This window comes from Rhinolophus sinicus, linkage group LG01, assembly GCF_036562045.2.
Source record: "Rhinolophus sinicus isolate RSC01 linkage group LG01, ASM3656204v1, whole genome shotgun sequence".
NCBI lineage: Eukaryota > Metazoa > Chordata > Mammalia > Chiroptera > Rhinolophidae > Rhinolophus > Rhinolophus sinicus.
The window spans coordinates 58,709,643-58,736,656 of record NC_133751.1 but is presented as its reverse complement, the minus strand read 5'-3'; the positions used below and the strand labels follow the sequence as shown (position 1 = coordinate 58,736,656).

The 27,014-nt window shown below is 37.4% G+C and overlaps 2 protein-coding genes and 1 long non-coding RNA gene across 6 annotated transcripts in view; 1 reads left to right on the top strand and 2 right to left on the bottom strand.

Annotated features, from left to right (window-relative positions):
• Nucleotides 1–791: 791 nt before the first annotated feature.
• On the bottom strand, nucleotides 792–4,730 carry RPL35A (ribosomal protein L35a). Its single transcript, XM_019723687.2, has 5 exons — nucleotides 4,624–4,730; nucleotides 3,865–3,909; nucleotides 3,520–3,672; nucleotides 2,289–2,433; nucleotides 792–855 (listed from the first exon to the last, which is right to left on the bottom strand). The coding sequence occupies exons 2-5, from the start codon at nucleotides 3,873–3,875 to the stop codon at nucleotides 832–834; spliced, it is 333 nt and encodes a 110-aa protein (XP_019579246.1). The 5' UTR covers nucleotides 3,876–3,909; nucleotides 4,624–4,730; the 3' UTR covers nucleotides 792–831.
• A 161-nt stretch (nucleotides 4,731–4,891) lies between these two features.
• The window catches only part of DRC9 (dynein regulatory complex subunit 9), a 32,054-nt gene continuing 9,931 nt past the window's right edge, over nucleotides 4,892–27,014 (top strand). For 2 of the 4 annotated variants that reach the window (XM_074330532.1, XM_019723669.2), the window contains exons 1-8: nucleotides 4,905–5,002; nucleotides 8,354–8,424; nucleotides 9,542–9,803; nucleotides 14,535–14,761; nucleotides 16,636–16,764; nucleotides 19,918–19,999; nucleotides 25,174–25,335; nucleotides 26,256–26,330. In XM_074330532.1, coding sequence (XP_074186633.1) covers nucleotides 8,387–8,424; nucleotides 9,542–9,803; nucleotides 14,535–14,761; nucleotides 16,636–16,764; nucleotides 19,918–19,999; nucleotides 25,174–25,335; nucleotides 26,256–26,330 — 975 coding nt within the window. In that variant the 5' untranslated portion in view covers nucleotides 4,905–5,002; nucleotides 8,354–8,386. Of the gene's footprint in view, nucleotides 5,003–8,353; nucleotides 8,425–9,541; nucleotides 9,804–14,534; nucleotides 14,762–16,635; nucleotides 16,765–19,917; nucleotides 20,000–25,173; nucleotides 25,336–26,255; nucleotides 26,331–27,014 lie in introns of all 4 variants that reach the window. The other 2 variants (XM_074330526.1, XM_074330538.1) reach the window with 2 other exon arrangements.
• LOC141571127 (uncharacterized) lies at nucleotides 8,426–26,257 on the bottom strand. The gene is made up of 2 exons (XR_012495765.1): nucleotides 26,032–26,257; nucleotides 8,426–9,624 (listed from the first exon to the last, which is right to left on the bottom strand). It is a non-coding gene; the product is annotated as an uncharacterized LOC141571127 (long non-coding RNA).

The following is a 27,014-nucleotide window of genomic DNA, read 5'->3' as shown; positions in this document are numbered from 1 at the left end:
ATATTCTACAGCTTTGCTTAATTTCTTTTGTATTACGCTAAAATCTTAATCCTGAATTGCTACATTAAAACACGAAGCCAAGTAAAACTAGACCGTCTAGGCAATTCTAACCCTCCCCCACCCAATTACTTTTTCTGAACCATGTGGCATTAACATTTTCAACTTACACATTATTCGCACTCAAGTGTTATATACTAGAATGCTTTGTCCCATTACAAATCCCAAGGCTATGTCACCCCTGCCTATCCAACAAGCTGCCCAATACCATCAATATAATCTCCATTCAAATTTCTCCCAACTACCATTTTAAGTCACAAGTTTCCCAACCTAGAAGATAAAATCTTAAGTTTCTTTCACTGAGTTTCAATCTACTGAGACAGTTACCAGTACATTTAATAAACTACAGTACCAAAGTTGAAACAAACCGTATGTGGAAGTTAGAGATGCATTTTGATGTGCAAATCTGGAAAAATATCATGGTAATATATCTGTACTGGCTAAAATTGATGGCTTCTCAACTTGGAATATGCGGTGTCTCCATTTGTCCAAGAGCTTGTCAGAGGCTAGGTTTAAGTGCTCCGTCACTATAAACCTTTCAAGGTACTTCTTTCTACTGCCCCCTCTCCTTTAACAAACTCACATCCTATCCCATTGTCTAAATCTCTGTAATCATCATTACATATAACCCTTTGACTTCCTTGAATACTTTGAAAATGCCTGACAACCACCATCATTTAAGTACATAACAAGTGAATTTAGGACAAAGTGATTTTAAAGCCATTTAACAAAAATACAAGAGAACAAATGCACTTTATTTACTTTTCAATAAGTTTAAATCCTTGAGGGGTACAGCATCTGGGGGGAAAAAGAACACAATGCCATTAGATGCATGTTACATACAAATTTACCAATGTTACTAAATATCGCAATACGGATAAATCCCATTATTCATCTCTGAAATGCATCCAATGACGACTTACATCCCGGTGGGGAGGGAACCAAGTTTTTATAGCCTTCAGTTTCTAGGTGAACACACTTTGATTAAGAACCAATATGGGAGCACTGAAAGTCCATTTAATTTTGCTACTTCTAATGACAGTGTAAAAAACTTCCTGATGAGACAACTCAACTGCTTAGCAGGGTTCAAAAGAACCCTGTGACCCCAACACTATGGCCACATCTATTAAAAATGGAGCCTAACTAAAGAAAACAGGAGCTATTTTAGGAAAATCATGAGATCTGGATTCAAAGACTTGGGCCCAAATCCTGGGACCCAAAAACATGAGCATCAGTTTTCTTCTACAAAATAAGGCTAATAACACCTACTCTAACGAGACTGTCATGATGAAAAGATGGGAAAAATAGTAAGAATTATGCCAAGGGGCAGCCAGATAGCTCAGTTGGTTAGAGCATGAGCTCCAAGCAACAGGGTTGCAGGTTCAATTCCCACATGGGCCAGTGAGCTGCGCCCTCCACAACTAGAATGAAGACAACGAGCTGCCACTGAGCTCTTGGACAGCTGGATGGCTGTTGGTAAGAGCGCATGCTCTCAACAACACGGTTGCGGTTCGTGGGATGGTGGGCTGTGTCCCCCTCCCCCACAACTAGATTGAAAATGTCAACTGGACTTGGAGCTGAGCTGTGCCCTCCACAACTAAGATTGAAAGGACAACAACGTGACTTGGAGCTGATGGGTCCTGGGGAAAAAACACACTGTTCCCCAATAAAGTCCTATTCCCCTTCCTCAGTAAAATCTTTAAAAAAGGGAGGGGGGCTCTAGAAGAGGGTAAACAGGGTCTAATATATGGTGATGGACAGAGAACTGACTCTGGGTAGTAAACACACAATGTGAGATATAGATAATGTATTACAAAATTGTACACCTGAAATCTATATACCTTTACTAACTACTGTCACCCCAATAAACTTTAATTTAAAAATAAAATTATGCCAGGAAAAGGTAAGTTGAATTTTTATTTTCCAGCAATTACTTCAGTGTCCAATAAATATCTTTGCCAGAAAAATGTTCATTTAAATGCTGTCCCCCGCCCCCACAGCTTTAGCAAAATCTGAAATCTAGGCACAATCCACTTGCACATTTTGCCTTCACTTTCCTTCTAATGCCAAGATCTGATGTTCTACAATACATTTTACACAGTAGCCACGAATTTTGTAGCATAATCTATTAATGACATTTTATAATCACAATAGTTCTTAGAGGTCAAAGCCAAACGCCTTGAGCTTAGTTTGACTCAACAGGGTGTCATATTGCTAATAATTGGACTTACTACACGGATTCTGTGTCCTATGGCTTTAGCAGGAAGGTTGCTTCGGAATTTGGCACGAACCATACCACTGTTTCCATGAGCACGAGTTACCTTTCCCCAGATTACTCTGGTTTTGTTCGGTTTGCCACCAGGAGTCACTGTGTTACTGATTTTAAAAGGGAATAAAAAAGGAATGAGAACTCAGGCAATCACTACAGTGTGGTACAAATTCAAAGTGACATCTAGACAGTGGCTCTTGAGCCTAGTTAACCACTTAGTGACCTGAGAAACTTAAAAAAAAGGAAAAAAAGCCTGGGCCATCATTCATTCAACAAATACTTGAGTATCTATTATATGCCACTTTTATAAATGTAACTTTTAAAAATTTTGTAAAATAGAGCCATTTACAAAACAAAACTTTCAGAGGACAACTAAGTAAATATAGCCTTCAGTTATATGTTAAGTAAAATGTATAGATTGTCAGATGGTAATAGCTGCAATATTAAAAAAAAAAAAAAAAATCAATGGGAGACAAGAAGTTTGAGAATATTTGTGTTTGCAAATTTTAAATAGCCAAGGAAGGCCTCACTGAGAAGGTAACACTGGAGCAAAGACTGGAAGATAAGGGAACGGCCCGTGTTTAAAACCTGTGGTTTGTGTCCCTGGCTTGTGAAAAGGCAGTAAATAGATATCAAGAGTTAAATCCTAGCAGGATTAAGAGTAGAAATTGGGAGCCTTGAATGCATAAGATCTGTAATGACTTTGGCTTTTACTAAATGAGATGAGGATCAGTTGGAGTTTGAGCAATGTAGAGATGACCTGACTTATAATTTTAAAGGGCTCTGGCTGTAGGAGGAAAAGGGGGCAAAGATGAAGGCAAGTCCCCAGAGATTTTAATTGGTCTGGAATGGGTTTAAGAACCAATGCTCTAGAGACAACATCTTTAAGTATGCACATAAAACATAATTTCAAGGAATCAACAAAATGAATTAAGGAACATGTAAAGTACTCTATAAAATTTTTAAATAATACAAGGAGTTAGCTCCTTTCTTGAAACAATTAACAGCTGTACCCAACATCATCCACAAAATAACATCCTTCTATAACCTCCCATCCCATAAAGTTCCTTAAAATCCCAAAGTAGAAGGCACAACAGTACCAATTACTTTACCAACATCTTTTTATTCTTCTTTGAATAGGAAAATGAGACAGATCAAGTAAAAATGCAAAAAGTATAATACTATAAACTTACTTCTTTGCCTTGTACACATACGCACATCTCTTGCCTAGATAGAATTCAGTTTCATCTCGAGCATAAACACCTTCAATTTTAAGAAGAGCTGTGTGCTCTCTCTGGTTCCGGAGACCCCGCTTATAGCCAGCAAAAATGGCTTTGGACCACAGCCTAAAACACACAAAGTATATATTAACCATAAGCTGTTGTTAATATCTCGTTTAAGTTCAAACGTCCAGTATAATAGGACTTGTAATGACCCTCACGCAAAAGTTATCCAGTTTTTTCCCCACTAGTTTTAAACTCGCATTTAGATTCATGCTGAACAAAAAACTTCGAGTACAAAACAATGAAAAGCAGTACCTTCCAGACATGTTTGTCGTTTTAGAAGTCCTGTTCCCAGCAGGCCTTAAAATAAACAAAAAGAAATCAATTTAAAATCTCGTAACGCATGCTCCCCACCTGGTCGCCTCTCGTCTCTTAAACCTGTTATACAAATTCCTTTTTGATCGGCATTTCACGCTGAGTGTGGAAACGTAACTATGCCATAAATACATGAAGCCTGACAGTCTGGCAAGACAGCCCAACCCCAAATAATGCCTAATAGCTAAGCAAACTTGAAAACAAGTATCAAGACTCTACACTAAAACAACCCCTAGAAACTCCAAAATAAGTCCTAAGAAAATTCATGCCATGATCAGAAGGATGATCAAGGAGTCAGAGAAGCACGCAGAGAACAACTCTTTAGCAATGAATGGGAAAGAGAAGCGAAAGAAAGAAACTGTAAGCAAGCAAAAGCCAAGACTGGAATGGGAGCAACTGGAAAAAATCCATCCTAAAAGAGCCACTGCCTCAAAAAGGTAAATGCAGACGAAGTGCATGTTTCACTCCGTTACGGCCCAGGAGAAGCAACTCTGATTACGGGAGCGCTCGCTCTCCGGACGTCAGGGGACCAGCACCATCAGTCCAATATCTCCTCCATCCTGTCCTCCCTATTGCTGGAATCCATAGAAATCAGTGGCTGGCAGTGCCTCCGAGCCGCAACAGTGCCTCAGTGACATATGTGATTGAACGCACTCCAGTTATTTACCCCCGAATTTCAGCAGCAAGAACTCCACTCACCTCCCCAGGCGCCAAGATGGCGGAAAAAGGAAGGCGAGGCCCCGCCGCGTAGCCTTGTGGGAAAAATACCTTCACTTCACTTCCAGTTTAGGCATCTTCCGCGACCGCCAAAAAAAGCCTCAGAAATCGTCTTCTGACTGAAACAAGCCACATTTAAGAACACTCTTACAATTCTTCCCTTAAGTCCTTCCATTTTTGGAAGCTGCAACATGTACTATTTTTTAAAATAGAGGGAGGCAAAGTAGTAGCCAACTAAAAGAGAAGCAAGAAGTCCCTGAAAACTGACCGTTGCCATAGAAACACCTTAGCGTGGTTCCTGTGAGCGCCGGTTGTAGGTGGAAAAAGTGAAGCCGGACTGGAGGACGTAGCCCGGCTTCAGGTACCCCAGACTTGATTCGCCAACGTAGGGGTAGCTTTCCCTCTTACTAGACAGGAGTAGGCCAACGGAGACTCTCGGATCCTATCCTGGAAGAGAAAGGCCGGGAGCACGAAGGCAGGAGGAGCCCTTCTCTTTACCTTCCCCGCCGCCCCCGTGCCCCCTTACTCCTTCCCTCCTCCCACTCCTTTATCTCTTTCCAGAAATGACTTACATTCTTACCTCCATCCTTTGATTTGACCCTGAGGGTGAGGAGGACTGCTCTGAAAAGACCTTACTCCCTGTTAGGGGAATAAGGTAAACTGCCAGGCTAACGGCCTGGGCGCCCAGCACCATGCCCACACGCTCATGTCTTCAGTAATTACTTGTAGACTAGCATGAGATAGGTTAATGGACGTCAGATATTTTTATTTCCTAATTGTTGCACATTTATTTGGGTTACCCTATGGATTCATTCATTTATTCAACAGTTTATTGAGTGACTCCTATATACCAAGTTTTGTTCTTGATTCGGAGGACACTGAACAAAAACAACAGAACTTTACCCTCGTAGAACTTACATCCTAGTAGGGGGAAGCAAGACAATAAGCAAGTAAAATGTATGGCACATTAGAAGGTGATGTGAGAAACATTCTCTATGGAGAAAAATTAAGCTCGGAGGACTGCAAAGGAGGCTTTTACTCTGGGATGGGAAGCCATTTGAGAGTTCTGTATGGAGGAGCTACTCAATCTGACTTCCATTTTAACAGGGTCACTGTGTTGAGACTGAAGGGAAATAAGGGCACCATCTGGGAGGTCGATTCGGAAGCTATTGTGATGATCCTAATGAGAGATTATGGCATGGAGACAGAAGTGATGAGTACTGGAATTCTGAATATATTTTGACTGTAACACTGACAGGATTTGCTGATAGATGAGGAATGAGAGAGAGAAAGGATGACTCCAAAGTTTCATAAAATCGGTGTATATAAATCATTTAAAATTAGATCGTCTCATAAATACATCAAGATAGAATTTATGTACCTTTATAGCCCACTCTCCCTATCCAGTTTTCTCTGTCCCTGAACTATACCAGAAATCCCAATATTAGAGAATGTACTCGCAATCTCAACTGTTAAATGCACTGTTATAGAAATCCAAAGATAAGTACTCCTGAGAGGAATAACACATTGAATTTTATCCCATTGTTCATTCATTCATCCATTCTACACATACTTATTGAGAATAGTGCCTGAAACTTAAGATACAATAGCGAGCATTGTCATGGTTCCTGATTTCATGGAACTTAACAGTCTAGTGGGGGAAATTGACATAAACATTACAAATTATGCAGGAAAGTAAGAGTGCAATGAGTGCTTGAACAGAGAGATCCTGATCCAGCCTAATGAGTCAGGGAAAGTGTCACTTGGCAGAAGTGTCATTTAAGACATTTTCCAAACTGGAGGTTATGGTGCATTAGATCATGGTTATAAAACTTTCTAAGCAAAACATGATAGAATTGAAAATATCAGAACATATCACATGTTATAAATTGTTTTATGAAACTTGTTATTTGCATGTATGTATATTTATATCTATATATACATATTTATGTATATATCTATATATATAAATATATGTGTATATATATGTGTGTGTGTATATATATATATATATATACTACATATAAAAATGTATGCATGTCATTGTATCAGTTAGTATTGCCCTGGAAGGAAACAGTTGGCAGAGCTGAGGAGAATTTAATAAGGAGTCTGCTTACAAAAGTATAAGCAGGAGTGAAACTATAAGGGATGATGCCGTTTCCAGGCACATGGGAAAGAAGTTGCCTGAACTCCCAAGAGAGAGCAATATGGAGAGGATTTCCTGACAGAACCCATGCATGGCCTTTGACACAGAAACATTGCCAACCACTGGTGATCTGGCAGGGAGGGAACTGGGGGAATAAACACCTAACCTCACAATCCTACACTTTGGATCTTTTTTGGAATCTCCCATTGATGCACTCCATATGGATCAGTCTCTCACGGCACAGAAAATGGTGGAGATTGGATCTAGAGGAGCACATAGCAGATACCTAGCAAAATGCCACTGATTTAAGCTGCTACCTGATGGATCAGTGGGACTTTACAAGGTAAAGAAGGGAAAGGAAAAGTTCCAATTAAAGGAATAACATATGCAGAAACTCTGAGTTGAAAGGGAGCATGATTCAGTTTTGACCAAGAACTGCGAGGCAATTAAAAGCTTTATTTGGGGGTCTTTTTTAGGAATTGCAATCCAGGAGAGACAGATTTTGTTGGAAACCCCAACTGTGTTCTGAGGGAGAAAGAAAGGGACAGAGTTTGTAAAAACAGAAAAAGGGGGCTCCCAGAGGGATTACACAAATTGTTTTGAAAGAGCTGTGATTGGTACTGGCAAGATGAAGGAGGAAGCAGGAATGATTCCTGGGTTTCTAGTGTTGAAGAATGAGAAGCTAGAACAGCACAAAAGCACTGGATCCTACATAAGCATAGCCCTGTCTTACCTGTGTGAAGCATATTGACCTATGCCCCAAGCCGAAAAACTGTTAACACAACAAAAGAACAAAACCTTCTTAACACCATGCTACTTCCTAAGACTGTCCTGGAACCAGAAAATTTGGCTAGTTTGGAGTATGTTTTTCTCAGTTTATTACATAAAGATTGTTTTATATGTTTGAATTTTTGCATGTGAGATTTTTGTTGTGTGAGGCATATTTGCACCACTCCTCTCAGGATCACTTTATTGTAAACAAAATCACACTGGAAACTCACCATTCATTACTCATTCAGTATAGAGCAAAATTCTCCATAGAGAATTTAAAACTCTTTTAAGCAGAAAGGACTTTGGTTTACCAAGAAGGGGGAACATCTTGATAACTGTATTAAACTGATTTTCCAGATAAATACAGTTTTTCTAACTGCAATATCAAGTGTTCTAAGTCCAGGTGGAATAAATTCTGTTATGTGACCGATCAGGGAAATTGAGTGATCTAATTAAATATTTTAGTAATCAATAACAAAAAAGTAAATCCACTATATAGAGATTACCAATTAAAAATCAGAATACAATAAAAAATATGAAAACCATGGATATTAATTTACCTTAAGAATAGACTCAAAGATTGCATTTTTCTGCCAATAATTAAGCTAGTGACTTAACAGACCTGCACCACATGATGGTTCTTCTTTCTCTAGGATTTCTATAATAAGCAAAAAGAAGGGATAAGCTACAGCTCTTGTAATTCTTTAATTTTCTCTGAATGAAAGGGCATAGAAATAACTTAAATGTTATTCAACACTCCCTTAAACAAATTTCAATGTTTTCTTCCCATTTTAGGTGTCTGCATTTTTGTGAGATTATAAATATACCATGGAAGTTAACAAAACTAACTCAAGAAGAATGGAAGAGTATGTTCAAAATTCCAATTTATTTTGTGTGTATTTATTAAATGATCCCTTAGGTTAAATTTCTGTGTATTATTTCTCTATTGCTGTGTAATAAATTACCCCAGAACTTAAAATATAAATATTTATTATTTCACACAGTTTCTGTGGGTCAAGAATTTGGGAGCAGGTTAGCTGAATGGTTCTCTCTTGTGGGTCTCTCATAAGATTGCAGTTGGCCAGGGCTGCAGTCATCTGAAGACTTGACTGGGGCAGGAGGGTTCACTTTCAAGATGGCTCATTTACAGAGCTAGCAAGTTGATGCTGGCTGTTGGCAAAAGGCCTTAGTTCCTCACCCTCATGAACCTCTCCACAGGGCCCCTTAAGTGTTCTCATGACACGGGAGCTGGCTTCCCACAGAGAGGTATGAGAGAGTAAGGGAGAAGCTGCAATATTTTTTATCACCTAGCCTTGGCACCAACAATAGCCTTTTAGTTATATAGTATAGTTAGTCCTTTTCAATGTAGGGGGACTACAAAAGGGCATGAAGGTGAGAATCATCTAGGTCACCTTGGGGACTGGCTCCCATATTATGTTTTTCACTAATAATGAGACACTTTTGGTTAACATCTAAAGATGTTGCTAGAAAAGTTAATTTTGGCTCAAATTCAAATTGGTTAAGCATAGCCAAATTGTATGGGTTACGTAACTTTATTAAACAGTAAGTGGCTTGCCTTTGGCTGGTCAAAATGTCACTGGATGGTATTTAGCAGAATCATATGCAGCAAACTACTTTTTTTTATCTTGGTTATATTATATGACTATATGGACTTCATAGGAGCCAATCTGCGTGCTGCATGGTTTTTTAAAACATTTTTATTAAAGTATTTATATATAGTTATATAGCTAATATGTAGCTAAATATATAGCTAATATATAACTAAAATATAGCTAATATATTTATATACAGTTATATAAATATAACTAATATTAGTTTCAGGTGTACATCATAGTTATTCAACAGTACCCACCTGGCACTATACATAGTTATTCACGCTGTGTTTTTTGGGGGTTTTCTTGGAGTTTAAGTAGTTTTTAAACATTTGGTGGCTGAATTATTTTTTCTTTATTCTTTCTTTAGAGGTCAACTGGAAGCCTCAAATCTTCTTCCGAATGCTTGGCACTCTGAGGTGACAGTGTCTGTGACGGGTGAACCACCTAGTCCTGTAGAAAAAGAAACAGCCAAAGAAACAGACATAGACATCATTCCGGAAATCATAGAGCCACTCTCCATTGTAGATGTGCTGAGGATTTCCGCAGTTCTGGAGGATACCATAGACCAGCTGTCTATTCTAAAGTATATCATGCCAGTTCAGTATGAAATAAAACAAAGCACCAGCCTGGTATATATACTCACCATTATTTCATTTTTTTTCTTTTTATTTCTCCCATCATTTACATCGTTTACCCATGCCATTAAATTAAAATGGGTAATAGCACCTTTTCTCAGATAAAGGGCTATAATAATTACCTGAGATATGGACTCTCAATTGATGGAGTGCAATAGCCATAACTCAAGGTACATTACCAGTCAGAATGTCCTATTGTTCCAATATACTAGCATTATTCAAAAAGCTTATTGTTAAATCAATTTAAATACAGGTTATGTAGTGAGGTTAGACAAATTACTGAGTTGTCCTATATTTCTCAGCTGCTAAAAACTAACTGAACACTAGGGGGAGGAAATTCAACTGGACCCTCTAAACCAGGGGTGTCAAAACTGCGGCCCGCAGGCCAACTGCAGTCCGCAATACATTGTGAATTGGCCCGCAGCAAATTCCAAAAATATATTTAGTTTACTTAAATAAACCAGGTGAGACAATAAGTACTTCACCTCGAGTGAGTGGCCCTGTTGTTTGTGTATTTTACCACATATGGCCCTTGGTGAAAAACGTTGAAAAAAGTTTGGGCACCCCTTCTCTAAACATTGCTTTAATCTAAAATGACTTTGTTGTCATAGCTGAGTATGTTTCAACTTGCCTTTCTGAATATCCAGCCACATCACTGTGTCACCCACTACATTTTCCCTGATGTGGACTCCTTCTCTAAGCACTGAGGTATCAGAAAGCTCAACTGGGTAGGGAGCAAAAGCTTTATAAATTCTTAAGCTCTTATAAATTTTAATAACTTAGGTTGTAGATATTAAATAAAAATAATTTAAAATACAAATACATATTTGAGTTTAGCAAAATTACATTATATAATTTGTACAGAATATATTCTTATTCCTGAGTTTATGACAAATGGAAATTGCTACATAAATGAGAGGGTAAATTGCTTTCCATGTTTAACAGAAAAGTCCTATTTATTGTGACTAGATAATGAAATTTCCCTCCTTACAATTTAAAAATTATCATGTATATAACTGAGTTTGTAAAGTTTTTACTAAAGTTTAAAAGTTTATACAAGATTTTAATAGAACACTAGATTTGGAGTCAGGAGACCTTTGTGGGTTAGTTGTGTGCTATGAGCAATTCATTTCACTTTCTTGGTGTTAGTTTTCTCATTTGGAAAATGTGATGGAGTTTTAACTAAAAGATCCACATGGTCCCTTCCCTTGCTAACATTCTATGAGTTTTGGGATAGTTTTAAAATGGCCTTAATGAGTATTATAGGAATTTTGTAACAAATTAATGTCCTTATCAATTAATGAAAGGCAAAGAGATTGGAAACCCAAGAATTAAACCTTTCAATGCATTTTTTTTTTTTGAGATTTAGAGAAGTATTTTATTTCATGTATTCCACACAATAGACATTGATTGCAAATGTCCACTTGGAATACAAAGAACCAAAGTAATGGTTCTTTCAATTTCCACTTGGCTAGAATAAATAGCTACTTTAACAAACTTTCTATCAAAATTACATTTCATGCACAATAACTGAAAGGTGGAAACAACTCAAATGTCCATCAAAGAATGATGGACAAACAAAATGTGGTATATCCACATAGTGGAATATTACTTGGCCATAAAAAGGAATGACGTACTGATACATGTTACAACATGGATGAACCTCAAAATGCTAAGGGAAAAGCCAAACGCAAAATGTTATCTTTTTTTTTTTCCAGGTGTATACTTCTGTATTACATCATCTATAAATCACATTGTGTGTTCACCCAGAGTCAGGTCTCCTTCCATCACCATATATTTGATCCCCTTTACCCTTACCTACCACCCCCCGCCCCCCTTACCCTCTGGTAGCCACTAAACTATTGTCTGTATCTATGGGTTTTTGTTTATCATTTGTTTATCTTGTTCTTTTGTTGTTTTTGGTTCATATACCACATCAGTGAAATCATATGGTTCTCTGCTTTTTCTGTCTGACTTATTTTGCTTAGCATTATAATCTCAAGATCCATCCACGTTGTCACAAATGGTCCTATTTCATCTTTTCTTACCGCCAAATAGTATTCCATTGTGTATATACACCACAACTTCTCTATCCATTCATCTATTGAAGGACATTTTGGTTGTTTCCATGTCTTGGCCACCGTAAATAAAGCTGCAGTGAACATTGGAGCACACATGTCTGTATGTATAAATGTTTTCAGATTTTTGGGGTAGATACCCAGGAGAGGGATTGCTGGGTCTCAATGCATTTAAAGAGTTTGATTCATAAATTAAGCTAGTTAGCAAATTGTACAGAAGAGACTAATGTTTCCTTCCTATTTATTGTTTCCTTCAGTAAGAATCAAAAATAAAAAGAGAAGCTATTCAGTTAACAAGATGAAATCTTACTATGATACTTACCAAAGATACTGTCAGGCTTAAAAAAGGGTAATTTGTCATTATAGAAATTCAAGAAAGAATGAAAAACCCAAATTTGTAAACATTATTCAGCGGCAGTCACCACTCCAATAAAAAACTGTCATGCTGTTTTATCCTGGTTAATGATAGTGATCTTCACGCACAAAATTTTCTGACTTAACAGAGTTTCTGCTTATGATTTTATAGAAGTATAAATAATAAAGGTTTGTACTCTTGATTAATAGCAGCTGAAAAGCCCCTTCTCAATATGTTAGTTCCATAATTCTTAAAAATTGTGAATTTCTTAAAATACTTTGTTATTTTTTTAACCTCATAGTACTATAGTTGTTCTAATTCATGAATTTTACAATGCCATTACCCCACAGGGCATAGGATATACATTTTGAAACCTTAGTATGTATGTGGATTTTTTTTCTTCCAAAGGCTGCACATTGTTTAGCCTTGTAAACTTAGGATAAAAGATTAGCTAGCATTATCCCTTTTTTACAGCCGTTTTTATAACTAAAGACATCTTCAAATAGATTTTTATTTATTAGAATCATGGAAGGGAATGATGAAACTATACTAATGTACTAGGTTCTCCCAGAAATGGGAGTAATTGGATCAAAGTTTGGAAAGAGCTCCCCTGCAGAGAATACTTTTTTCTTTTTTTTTTTTAAGCTTTTCCCTTATGGTCTAATACCCTATCTTGTACATAGTGTGTGCTATATAAAAATCATTTTTAGTGACTGGACTAGAATATTTAGCTAGTTCCTTTACGTTCTCTTCTAAAAATTCATATTTATTTCTAGTAATCAATAAATCACTTTGACACGTTTGCTTCCTTTTCCAGATGCCTAAGCACAAAGGGAGAGGGAAAATGATTAGGGCACTCAGAAAAACAGGCTTCCTAGGCTTTACATTTTCCCCTTTCCTTCTTAGGCAAAATATAATAATAATAATCATCCATGTACTTAAAGTTTTCCTTATGTGCAGATAAGTTTCAGTTTAATTGTTGAAATTCTATGGCTTCTATTCTCTCATTTTTATTTTTTGGTATTTGATGTCTCTTTAAAATTAAATGTATTGGGGCTTCTATTCTCTTTGTAGTCAATCATATCAATTTTAGTTTAAAGGAATGTTTTAAAATTTAATTCTTATTTGTCAGCATTTTGTTTTGTACTTGCCTACAAATATTTTCCTCAGATCTGAATCTTTGCTTATTGTTGATATAAAGAAAAATGTTGTTGAGTCTGTGTTTATTAACCTTTCAAGAGTAGTATTTTAACATTTCTGGACTAGTTGAAGTTTTGCTAAGGAAGGCCTAGACTTTATGTATCAATATGCAGATAAACCTTTCTTCTGTGCATAGGACCAGTACAAGAATTTAATCAAAACAAATGCAGAACCGACATAGTTCTGTATACTGTTCTTAATGCTTTATGTATATTAACTTATTTTATCCTAATTACTCTATGAGGGCAGGTACTATTGTTATACCTATTTTACCAGTGAGAAAATGGACATTTATAAGGGATGTTAAGTGGTTGCCTAAAGTCAACGTGGGTCAGTAACAGAGCTGGGATTCCAACAGGAAGTCTTGTTTCAGTGTGGATATGCATAATCACTGTTGTATGGCTTTTCAATAGCTCAAGATTTCAGCCACAGATTAAATAGAATCATAAATTAAAAGACATACTATTCTATGGTAATGCTTACCCCTTAGTCTTCAAGTTTGGGTCTGAAAAATAAATTATTTTGGCTTTTCCCCCATGACCTTTGAAAACTATACCACACCACTGACTATACTATTAATTTCTGCTCTTTGGTATGATTTTCCTTTCATTCTTTATATTTCAAACTCATCAATGAACATTTGAGTCTCTACAATATTGTAGACATTGTTCTAAGTAATGAAATTATACAGATGGCCACATTTATTTAATATCCAGTCTTGTCCCAAAAAGAATTTGAGGTGAACCAAGATCTCTAGTAGAGATATTTATACAAATAATTAAAATTTGGTAAGAGTTTGCTAATAGAGGTATTTCACAAAGAACTTTACGTTTGGTCATAGTCTTAAAGTTGACCAGGTGGTAAGCTGGGGAATGACAGAGAGAGGGAATGTTACCTAAAGGCCAGAAGATACAAAACAGGGAGATGTGGTTTTGTGTGGCTGAAGAAAAGGGTAATTTTCTTGCAGTATAGAGCACTACAAGAAAGTGGGAGCAGGTGAGGCTGAAAAATGGAGGCAGAGGCCCTCCTATAGCATTGTTTCTTTACTCTTTCAAAATGTGCCTTACAGAAAACATTATTTATTGTTTTTAGAAGAAAATCAAAGAAATGAATTTAGAAGAAAAAAGCTTGGACCAAATTCCAGCGGTCTCAGGAACCTCAAAAATACCCAGTGCATTCTTACTTAAAGAAGAACCCAAGTTGCCAGAAATCAGACAAGGAGGCCAATTTGCCAACAAAATGCAAAATCTTTTCTTTAAAAATCCTGCAAGGGAGACCATAATGACTACGGAGACACTGAAGAAAATTCAGATTGATAGGTAAGGAAGGAGTGCATATTTGGAAATGTAAGAATGTATTTCTGGATGGATGAAGAATGGGCACGAAGGTGGCTGGCTGCTTTCTTCTCTTATGGTTTAGTCACTAGAAGTGCAGTACAACTCAAAGTATGGTGGCTTTATGATCTTGAGTGTGAGATTAGAAATACAGCTTCAGTCAAGTGCCTGGAAAAATTAGTAGCTATGTGATGCTTTGTCCATTAGTAAGACACAGACACCATCAGATTAGCCAAATTTTAAGCTATGTTTTAATCCTGATGGTTTTTTAAAGGTAGTCGCAATCTCCATTGTCTCATTATTCAGGTTTTCGTTGTCAATTACCTTGCTGACAAAAAAGCCTGCTAAGTTTGAAAGAGGGTATAACATTATGGTAAGGATTTTTGGTAAATGAGAATTTGTAGCAATTACCTAGGGTCACTCTCCAAATCTGGCTGTAGTTTGTTTCCAAAAATAAATTTTGTTGGAAGATAGCATTGCCCATTTGTTTACATATTATCTATGGCTGCTTTCATGCTGTAAGAGCAGAGTCGAGCAGTTGCAACAGAAAACTTAGGGCTTGCAAAGTCAAAAATATTTACTCTGTCCCTTTACAGAGGTTTGCTGAGTCCTGCATTAGACTCTCACCAGAAGAGTGATGTCTCTTGCTAAAATCAGTCCGGTCCACATTTGCGTACGTGACAGAAAGGTGTCCTGTTTATAAACTGCCTGATCTAGTTAACATTCTTTTCATTCTCAGCGTGAGGCTCATGTCTTTTCAGTTTCTTGACTTCAGTGTACTTACTAAGAAAAAAAGTTATTGAATCTTTTTGTGTGAACTATTGTTAATAAATGACTATGTAAAATAGTAAGTATAATTCTTCTTGCTGACTCTATCAGAACATTAAATAGCAGTTTTTAAAATTTTCTACGTGAATTATAAACAGCAATGGATGAGGAGTCATATATCTATATACCTATATCTATCTATCTATATCTATCTATCTATACATATATATCTTTTTCAAACTAGTTATTGACTTGGGCAAATCATTTAACCTTCCTGAGCCTCGGTTTACACGTCTCTAAAATGTGACGGTTTTATTAGTTCTTTTTAAATTTAAAATTATTTAACATTTTCAAAATTATAAACTATTTAAAAAATGCAGAAAAATATAAAGAATAAAATTATGAACACTTAATCTGTGTAACCACCAAATCATAACATTTTACCACGATTGCTTTAGAGCTTTCTATTTTTTCTCCCCCCCCCAAACCAGCTCCTTGGATGCTTTTCTCAAACAGGGATATTTATTTATTTAATTTTTTTTTTCTCTATTTATTTTTAATAAAATACTTCAGATACAATTGAAGCTTCTGATTCTAGTCCCCTCACTCTTCTCCCAAAGATAAACTCTCTTCTGAATTTGGTGTTTATTCTTTTGCAAATTATGACACTTTTATTACGTATGCATGTGTTATTTAAGCAATACATATAATTTATATATTTTTAAATGTATATATATTGTCACAGGTACATTGAATGATTGTCAGTCTTGGTATGTAAACTATTTCAGGTTAAGAAAGTTTTCTTTTATTTCTAATTTTCTAAGAGCTTTTGCTGTTTGTTTTTAAATAAGTGTTGAGTTGAATTTTGCCAAATGCCTTTTCTGCACTTATTGCAATGATCATATGGTTTTTCTCCTTTTGCGTTTATCAATGTGATGAATTTTTTAATAGGGTTTCTAATACTGAAAGACTGGCATTCCAGAAATAATTGCATCTTAGTTATGATGTTCTTTCTGGGTCTGACTTCTGTAGCCCTTTGTGAATGCAAGGAAATGTATCTCATTAACTCGTATTTTTATTTCTCCTTACAGGCAATTTTTAAGTGATGTGATTACAGATACCATGCAGGAGTTGCAAAATTCAGGCACTTTCACCAGTCTCCTGAAAGCGTTAAGCAAGGAGAGGGAAAACAAAATGCATTTCTATGATATCATTGCCAGGTCAGAGTAATATTAGGTTTATTTGCTTTGTTGTATTTTAAAGTGCTATAAAACTCTTACCAGAAGTCCTTGATTTCTAAAGCAAATCAAATTTGTGCTTTCCAGGTAGGATAACTAGAGGTCATAAATTCGGGTTCTATTTCTAGTTCTGCTGGGACAGTAACTCAGATTTTTGGGCTTCAATTATCTCTATCTGCAATATATCTATAATATTCATCCTATACCACAGAAACACTTCTTAAGACTGAGTTCACTGAAAATCCCTAAATAATAACAAGTGATAATAAAAAACATGCCAAGAGAACTTGTCTTTTCTAGAGCCTTTCAACTAATTCCAAAAATTTTATGCTTTAAGAAATTCAACACAATCAAAATGATTTGGGACCATGATAAAATTCTCTTTATATGAATCCTGCGTATGCAGAATGAAAAGGTGTTTATCTTGTCTGCATAGGTGGAATTGTTTTTCCTTGAGATTTTTTCTTTTCCTTTTTAACTTGGTAAAAAATTCTGTACAGGAGTTATAAGATTAGATTCATTAATACATGTATAGCACTTAGGATAGTTCCTGGTACACAGTAAGTGCCTAATAACAATAATAGCTGCTATTATAACTTAACATTACTTACTGGCAAGGAAGCAAGGACATGAGCATATGTGTACATAGCTGGTGGGAGAATGAATTGGTATAACTTTTTGAAAAGTGATTTACCTATGAAAATAAAAACAGATACACCTAATTTTGTAATATTCACTATTACATATGTACTATTCTGTACTTTATTAATATTTAACCATTCCCTGAGTTTGAACATTTAGGTTGTTTCCAAATTTTTGCTATAGTAAATAATGTGTCAATATATACCTTTGTATATGAATATACATCAGCAAATATCTGAATCTGTTATTATTCCATTAGGTTGAAACACAGTATGTGGAATTACAGAATCAAAGAGATAGTCTATAGTTTAATGGATGATATTATGAAGCTGTTAAAAGTATTGTTTACAAAGTTGTAATAACATGATGAAAATGTTTATGTCACAATTTTAAGTAGAAAAAGAAAGACTAGAAATAATATAGTATTATCACATCAGTATAATGAAACTAATAAAAAATATAGAGAGAAAACAAGAACTGGAAGGAAATGCACCAATATGTTAACATATGGGTGTTTATTTTTTTAAATTCTTTAATCTTTTAGTATTTTCTAAAATTTCACTTTATCAAGGGAGAAAATAAACATATTAACAAAAAAGCTAAACAAAATACATATACCCTTTGAGCCAGCATTCCTACTTTTGGAAATCTAACCTATAGGAAAAAAATTCGTTATTATTAGACATGTATACAAAATATTTATTGCAGCATAATGGCAAATATATAGAAATAGCATAAATGTCCTTCAGTAGAGGAGTACTTGAATGTTAACTGAATGACGTAAAAAACGTACAGCTATTAAAAAAATGAATTCTAACTATATGATGGATCTCGAGGGATGTTTGTCATACATAGGTCAGTGAAAAAAAAGTTACAGTATTATGTATATAACATGATGTTTATAAAGAAAATCTGCTCATTCATATATGTAAGAGCATAGAGAAAGATGTGGAAGTATATACATCAAAAGGTTTAACACTGGTTACCTCATAGGAGGGGGAAGGGAGATGGCGGATTGTCCACTTTTCCTCATACTTTCCTATTCTATTTTGAAATATTATAATGTGCACTTATTACTTTGTAATTTTGAGAAAAGCTAATCAAGTCAGAAGGCTCCTCTGAGCCATCTTCTCTACTAGGCCCTGACCTTGACCCTGCCTCCAAGAGAAGTTTCATAAATAGAGGGCCAAGGGGAGAGGGATAGAGAGTGAGTGCTAATGAGTACAGTGTTTCTTTATTGGGATGATGGAAATGTTCTGGAATTAGATAGTGGTGATCGTTGCACAACTGTTGAGTATACCAAAACCCCACTGAATTATACTGTTTAAACTGATGAATGGTATGGTACTGACAAAGACTCTTCTTGATCTAGCTAATTGTGCTCCTCTGATATTTTTGTTATAGCAGCCCCAGCTAAGACAGTTGTTTCGTTTGTTTATTCTTATATTGTTTGGTTATTTTGTTTGTTTTAAACCTAAGTATAGGATTACTGGAGATAAACAGAATTCTGTTTCTGAAAGCAAAAAGAAACAATAACATAAAGTAGTTCTCATTCAAACAGTACTGAGTTTGAATCCTGCTGTGCCATTTACTATTGGGGTACCCATGACAAGTGTGTTAGTCTGTGTCTTCTAAGAGGTAGATGCCAAGATGAGATTAGCTATGCAAAGACTTCAACACGGACGCAGTAGGTGAGAGAAAATGGGAGGGAGCCTTCAGACCCAATGCTGGACTGACCCCAAGTGAAGGAGAGGGAAGGCTGGGGAAAAGCGACTGCCTTGCAGTCTAAGGATGGTTTGCAAGATCATCAGGGAGCCCTTGAGCCAAAGTCAACCATCAGAGAAGCCCTGGTCTCCCAGGAAGGGCCTGCCTTAGTATCCCCGCCAGGCTCAAAAATTGGCTGGGAACAGACAGTGTGGGACATGAGGCATCAGGACGCACATCATGAAGGATTTCAGAGCCTTGAGCTAAAACCTTTCTTTGCTTACACTCCCTGTAGTTAGAGGTCTGTGGCACATTCTCATGTCCACGACAGCAAGTTACCTCAGCTCTCTAAGCTGCATTTTCCTCATCTGTAAAACAGGGATAATGATAGAGACTACTTCTTAAAGGTTGTGAGGTAAGAATATGTGAAGTGCTCAGAACAGAAAGGATTCCTCTTTTTCCTCTTCCTGTTCCTTCTCTTAGTTTTTTTCTCAGCAGCAGCTATTTTGGATACAAGACCGATAAGCCAGAAAATCCTCCTTCAATTTACTAAAACACATCCCAGTCTTTTTAACAGCGTCACTGAAAGTGTGCTCCAGGGACCAGCATCATTAACATCACCTGGGAACTTGTTAGAGACGCCAATTCCAGGGCCCTGTCTCGGGCCTACTGAATCAGAATCTCTGGGGACAGAGCCCAGGAATCTGTTATTAACATCCATGGGATCCTCGTGCACACTGAAGTTTGAAAAGCAGTGCTCTAAACACAAATCATTATCATTTCTTCTAGGGAAGAAGAAGGAAGAAAAAAAATAAAATCTCTTCAAAAACAGTTTCATAATGTCAAAAAAGAACGGCAAGTTGAAATTCAGGTAAGAATTAACCTTGGCAGCACCAGAAGTTACTGAGCTTAAACAGTAATATAGAAGCCATTTTTCTTAAGCAAATAAAAACTATGGATGAGAAATGATTGTTTCTCCTGGGGTGACTTTACTATTGAAGATATAACGAGAGTAGTTGGGCTGGGACATACAAGTGTGTCCAGAACAGAACTCTTGGAGACCCCAACCCTCTGGAGCTCTTAGTCAGTTCTTAACCCTCCCATCCCACCGACCACACCACCCGCTCCTTCCCTACAGGGGACCTTGTCTTCTGCAGTCTCTTATATCGCAGCATCCCAGATGGGAGACTAGATAGTCCTTGGTAGGACATTACAAACCTCCTTATACATGATAGTCATGGTTAATAATGTCATTTGTATTCTATTTCAAATACAGAGTGGATTTATTGAGTTTTAATGGTCATTAGAACCTAACCTTATATCTGATTCACCTCTAAAAGAAAATGCATCCTGGGGCAACTGGATGGCTCAGTTGGTTAGAGCGCGAGTTCTTAACAACAAGGTTGCCAGTTCGATTTCCACATGGGCCAGTGAACTATGCCCTCCACAACTAGATGGAAACAATGGCTTGAGCTTGGAGCTGAGCTGCTGGTGGGTGGCCGGTTTGCTCAGTGGTTAGAGCACAGTGCTCATAACACAGTCACCAGTTCGAGTCCCACACAGGCCAGTGAGCTGTGCCCTCCACAACTAGATTGGAAAAACAAAAAAATAAAGCCACGACTTGACATGAAGCTGATGGGTCCTGTAAAAACACACTGTTCCCTAATATTCCCCAATTAAAAAAAAAAAAAAAAAGAAAGAAAAGAAAGAAAATGCAACCCGGGCCAGCCCAGTGGCTCAGGTGGTTGGAGCAACGTGCTCCTAACACCGAGGTCGCCAGTTCGATTCCCACATGGGCCAGTGCCCTCTACCGCTAAGATTGTGAACACGGCTCTCTTTGTAGCTGGGGTACCATGAGCTGCCATGGGCTACCGTGTGCTGCCAGGAGCGGCCGGCGGCCAGCGTGAGTGGCTGGCAGCCGGCGAGAGCTGCCGTGAATTGCTATGAGCGGCCGACCAACAACCAACCGGCGACCATCTGCCTCAGCCGGGGTGAGCACAAGGCTCATAACACCAGCATGGGCCAGGGAGCTGTGTCCTACACAACTAGACTGAGAAACAACGGCTTGAACCAGAGTGTGGGGGTGGGGGGGAGGCAGGACAACAGGGGGGAAGAAAAAAAGAAAATGCATCCCAAGTTTAAAGCAACTGACTTGCAAAACAATGTTTGGGCTACAATCTACACAGTTCAAAATTAGTTCTATTAGGATGATTACCAGGGAATCTTCATTATTGCCTACAGGGAAGTTAGAAGAATATTTTTCAATGTATTTAGAAGAATTGTCTAAAAAAAGGTCACTAGCCTTTCTTTCAAGATACTATCTTTAGGTCTTCTGAACAAATTGTTTCACATCCTCTCTTATTTTCTACTTACCAATTATAAAGTAACTTTGGTATTGAGTTGTACATCATTATTTCTATTTTTTCTTTTATTGGGGAAGGGGAACAGGACTTTATTGGGGAACAGTGTGTACTTCCAGGACTTTTTTCCAAGTCAAGTTGTTGTCCTTTCAATCTTAGTTGTGGAGGGCGCAGCTCAGCTCCAGGTCCAGTTGCCGTTGCTAGTTGCAGGGGGCACAGCCCACCATCCCTTGCGGGAGTCGAACCGGCAACCTTGTCGTTGAGAGGATGGGCTCCAACCAACTGAGCCATCCGGGAGCTCAGCGGCAGCTCAGCTCAAGGTGCTGTGTTCAATCTTAGTTGCAGGGGGCGCTGCCCACCATCCCTTGCGGGACTCGAGGAATCGAACTGGCAACCTTGTGGTTGAGAGCCCACTGGCCCATGTGGGAATCGAACCGGCAGCCTTTGGAGTTAGGAGCATGGAGCTCTAACCGCCTGAGCCACCGGGCCAGCCCTCATTATTTCTATTAACCCTCTGTTTATAGGTTACATTTTTTGAAAACCATTTTTCTTCTCTGGAAAGCTTCAAAAAAACTGGTATGTGTTTAGGTTTTCTCTCTAATGAATAGACTTTTTCAGAGGTTTTTTTTTTTTTTTTTTTTTTTTTTTAGCTTTTTTCCCCTGAAAAACTGTCCCATTATTTAAAAATTCCTAGACAGACTGATGGATACGAATGTTAATTTAATATAGAATGGTATTTTTTCCCTTTGCCTTTCATCACTGTAATAGACCACATTCCCATTTTTCTTTCTCCGTCTAACCAGAGGGCAGCCTGAAGTGGAAGACAAGCTCCAACTTCTCCAGATAGTGGCTTCCAAACATTCCAGAACCAATACTCTTGTCCCTACTTTGTGTTCAACTCTGAAAACAGACACCACATTCAAAGCCTTTGGCTCTTAATAATGTGGCAGCTATCAGAGCCTTATTAACTTTAATTGGTTGACTGCTTCTTTCCATTACTAAATCATGCTTCTTTGAATTCAAATAACAAGTCCAGAAGTCCAGATCTGAAGGCAGTTTTGGGATTTGGAAATAAAGTTTGGTCTGATACAAAACCCCGCAAATATGCTGCACAGTCCACAGACCTTGATCATGGAGAAAGCTCCAGACCCTATGGATAACTGAGGTTATGATGGTGTGTTGTGGGGAAGGCAGATCTTTTCTTAGTGAGAATCTTAAAAGGAATCCATACAACTCAAGGCCGTTGGCCTGTAACCCAGTGCTTGTAGGGTGCCTCTGTTTTGCACAGTGGGAAGCTAAAGAATGGAATGATGTTTCAGTTCATTTATTAGTATGCTTTGGTCATGATTTTATCATCACTAGCCTGTCAGCATTTTATATCCTCTTCTTTTTCCACCACTCTCACCATGGAAAGCTATAAATTTGTATAGAACAGCAATACAGAAAGGAACTCAGAGTAATCAGAGGCCCATGGCAATAGCATGAAAACCAGATGCCTTTGACTTGGTACAGTATAATTAATTGTAGATCATTGTTATATGTCCTTATTAACAGTTACGTAATGCAATACCTTCTGTTTGCCATAGGCAGAAACTCCTAGAGTTTTAACTCTGCATTTGAGATCTTCGTATTGTTACTCTGAAAGATTTAATATTCAATTTGTTAAAGAAAACTAACCAGAAAATTCTCTTGAATTTTTGAAAGTATATTTGTGTATGGACACTGTTTAATGAATATTTAATTGTTTGACACTATTAGATTTTGTGAGAAACAAACCTGCAATTATTTATGTGGGCTGAGGTTTTCTGGAAAAGGTTTTATGGATTTAAGTAATACACTCGTATAAGCTGGACCTTGAAGAAAGTCTAAATGATTAAATTAAAGTACAAGGATTCCAGATGATGAAGAAATGAAAGCATCACATTTCATTTTAACCGATGTCTTTCTAGAGATTCAAACTTTGTCACTGACTGCCATACAATTTAAAACTACAAGGGAGGAGAGAAGAGAAATGCATAAGAGAGGAGAAAAGGGGAAGGAGACTGTAGAAAGAAGGGAAGAAAACAATGTGAGCCAAAAAAGATATCTTTTAAAATTCATTTAATAAATATGTATGGAGCATCTAAGTTGTACCAGGCACTAGCAGGATTTAACAGATAAGAAATAGTCTTAGAAAGATTAAGTAATTTTCCTACAACCCTACTACTTATAAAAAGTTATAAAGTACTATAAGACATATTGTCAACTGGGCTTGTAACATATTCTTTGCAGTGACTGATACAGTTGGATTAATTGCCAATAAATTCCACAGCGTTACACCAAGAAATCAGACAAAATGACTTGAAGACTTCCTTTCTGACTAATTTTACGGGTCTATGATTCTTTAAACTGGTTTGCTTTTCGTTATCGATGATCTTGACCAATTTCTGCTTTGTTTCTTCTAATACTTCGAACTAATTCTGCCCCGCTTACATAGTAAAATTAAAGTTGTTTGATATTTGGAGAAACATAGATCTCTGATTAAAGCCATGCATTTTTGTTAGTAGTTCTCTGTTTGCTTGTTGTGCTCTCAGCTAACTCTGATCATGTATGAAATTACTCACACTTTATCTGATTCTTTTCAAATAATCAAATGTTACCACCCTGACTAAAACCCTTCCAAGGCTTCCCATGGCACTTAGAATAAAATTCAAACTTAATAGTGCCTCTGAGATCCTGCATGTTTTGTTCTTACCTACCTCTCCAACTTCATCTTGTCCCACTCTCAACCCTCACTGGACTAGAGCCTCCAGAGTTTTCTTTCAGTTCCTGGAATGTATCCAGGCCTTTGCTGCTTCAGGACTGTAGCACACACAATTCCTTTTCCTTAGAATTCTCCTTGACCCCACTTCCATGTGACAGACTATCCTTCTTCAGGTGTCAGATTTAACATTCCTTTCTCAGAGAATCCTTTTTAGACCATCCATTCTAATGTAGGTCTCCCTTGTTACTTCCTCCCATAGCTGGTTTCCTATTCTTTCATAGCATTTTGCACCTTTAAATAGTTTACACATATTTGTTTCCTTTTAACCACACGTCTCCCACTAGACTGTAAGCTTTATGAGGCCAAGGGCTATGTCTATTTAGATCTCTACTATTTACCTGGTGTGGTACTGAATCAATATTTTTTTAAATAATACTGAGACCTTAAAATTGCCAAGTATTTTGTAACCTGCAGAGTTTTCACATATATTCTCAACTAATCCTTATAATCACTTTCTGAGATACTTCAGGCAGGGTAGATACTAAGTTTCTGTTTTATGGAAGGTAAGACTTGGGAGCGTTTAACTGACTGGGCCAAGTCACACCGCTGGTGGGGCTTGGGTGGGAAGTCAGGTCTTTTGATCATTTAGACCAGTGCTCTTTCTCCCCGCAAGAGAGAGTACTGGGAAATCCTTGTGGGTACGGGGTACCCAAATAGTGTGCCTAGAAGTAAGCATCACAGCCCTGATGCTTAGGACTAGTTCTCTTTCATTTTCCTTTATACTGTCCATGATTATTGGCTAAATGTCCCATAGAGTGATAGCAGAAAAATAGATCCAATTTCTTGTTAATTTATAAATACAAAAGGTAAGCTTAAGCCACTGACGGAACTGAATGGAAATAGAATGTATTTTAATTTAGAAACCTGATCTCACCTCTACAGAGTCAGAATGAATACATTGCTTACCTCAAGGACCAGTTGCAAGAGATGAAGGCAAAAACCAACATGGAGGATCGTTATATGAAGAAAAATACTGAGCTGCAGATTTCCCAGACCCAGAAAAAATGTAACAGAACAGAGGAGCTCTTGCTGGAAGAGATTGAGGTAATCACTGCTACCGTAGGAATGAGCCTGGTAATGAACGGCATTTGAGCTGTCATTCCTGATACTGCCTCAGTTAACAAAGGAGGGAGAGATTTTCCTGATCACTGCTTTATCTCTCCGGCAGCCCTATCATCTGAGATTAAAAACCAAAACGGAATGAGGACTTGCATATTTGCAAGCAGAGATTCTGATGAGATTTTTGTTGTTTTTGTAATGACTTTGAAAATTGGTTGTACTTTCTGGAGAGGACAAGATACTTAGTAACTGCAGGTTTTTGTTGCTGCTTTCCTTACCCAAACAGTAACTTTTATCCCACCACTAAAATAGAAATCTAGAGCCGAACTGCATTCAAACTTATATTGAGATAAGAAATCACAGTGAAAAGTATCAGGAGAAAGAAGCAAGGGTAGCCTCCCCCAAGAGGAAGGGTAAATGGCTAAAACAACAACAGGTAGGAGAGAAGGAGCAAACTCAGTATGAGTGTCATCCACCTGCAGGACTTTCTCTGAGCCCTCTGCTTATTTGAAAGCTTACTCCCCAGGTGTGGCTTAAGGCTAGGACAGCAAACTGTTCTTGCATTCTGGGATTTCCTTTTTTAGGCCTAAGAACCTGTGCCTTTGAAGCACTGTTTCTCTCCGTAAATTGACATCCCTTTCCAGGCAACAGGATTATGGTCCTTTTGTTCGGGGCACTTACCTGTATCTAGCACAGCACCTGACACGCGGCTCAGCAACGTTTGTAGACACTGAGTTGAAGGGAACTGAACTGCGTAGCTCTGGAGCAATACCGCCGAGTTCAGGGGATCCCAGCTGGTAAAGAAAACCGATGCTGCTGTCACAGAGACACCTCTGGAAGTAGTTGAGAACTGATTTCCAACCCAGCCGGCAAGAATTCCTGATGTTGGTTTACTGTTCTCACAGAAACTAAGACTGAAAACCGAAGAAGAGAACCGGATTCATACGGAGATTGAAACGTTCCTCAAAAAGGAGCAGCAGGTGAGTGACCAAAAGTTTTTTATCCCCTGATGTATTTGTGTTTCACTTATAAAATACCAAGGACGGCAAAAAGAAATTTTTAAGGAAAGAAAAATCAACTTTAATTCTACCAGGCCAATGAATGAGCTGTAACCCATATTTTCTTTTAAAGTTATCCGAGTATTTTACAAAGCTGTTATTTGAGTACAGTAAAATTTTGTCTTCTGCCTTTATCATTTAGCATTGTATAAGAAACTTTACTTGTTTCAACTTCATAATTTTAAAACTTTAAAATAAAATCCACTGATTTTTTTTTTTTTTAATTTTAAAAATAACATTCTTAGTTGAGGGAAGATTTTTTTTAAATTACTTTTTCACTCATTTTTTCATGTTATTAGTCTCTTCCTAAAATAATTTAAGATAGTTTTATAACGTTCCATTGAGTGCTTATGCCATAGTTTACTTTTCCCCTTTATCTTGGGTATTTGGGTTCCAGGCACACCTTGTTTTATTGCGCTTCACTTTATTGTGCTTCACTGATGTTGCCTGTTTTACAAATTGAAGCCAAGAAGGTTGCAACTCACTTTATTGCGATACTTGCTTTATTGTGGTGGCCTGGAACCAAACCTGCGATATTTCTGAGGTGTGCCTGTATTTCCAAAATGTCATTATTATAAACAATGCAGTAACGAAACCTTTGCCCAA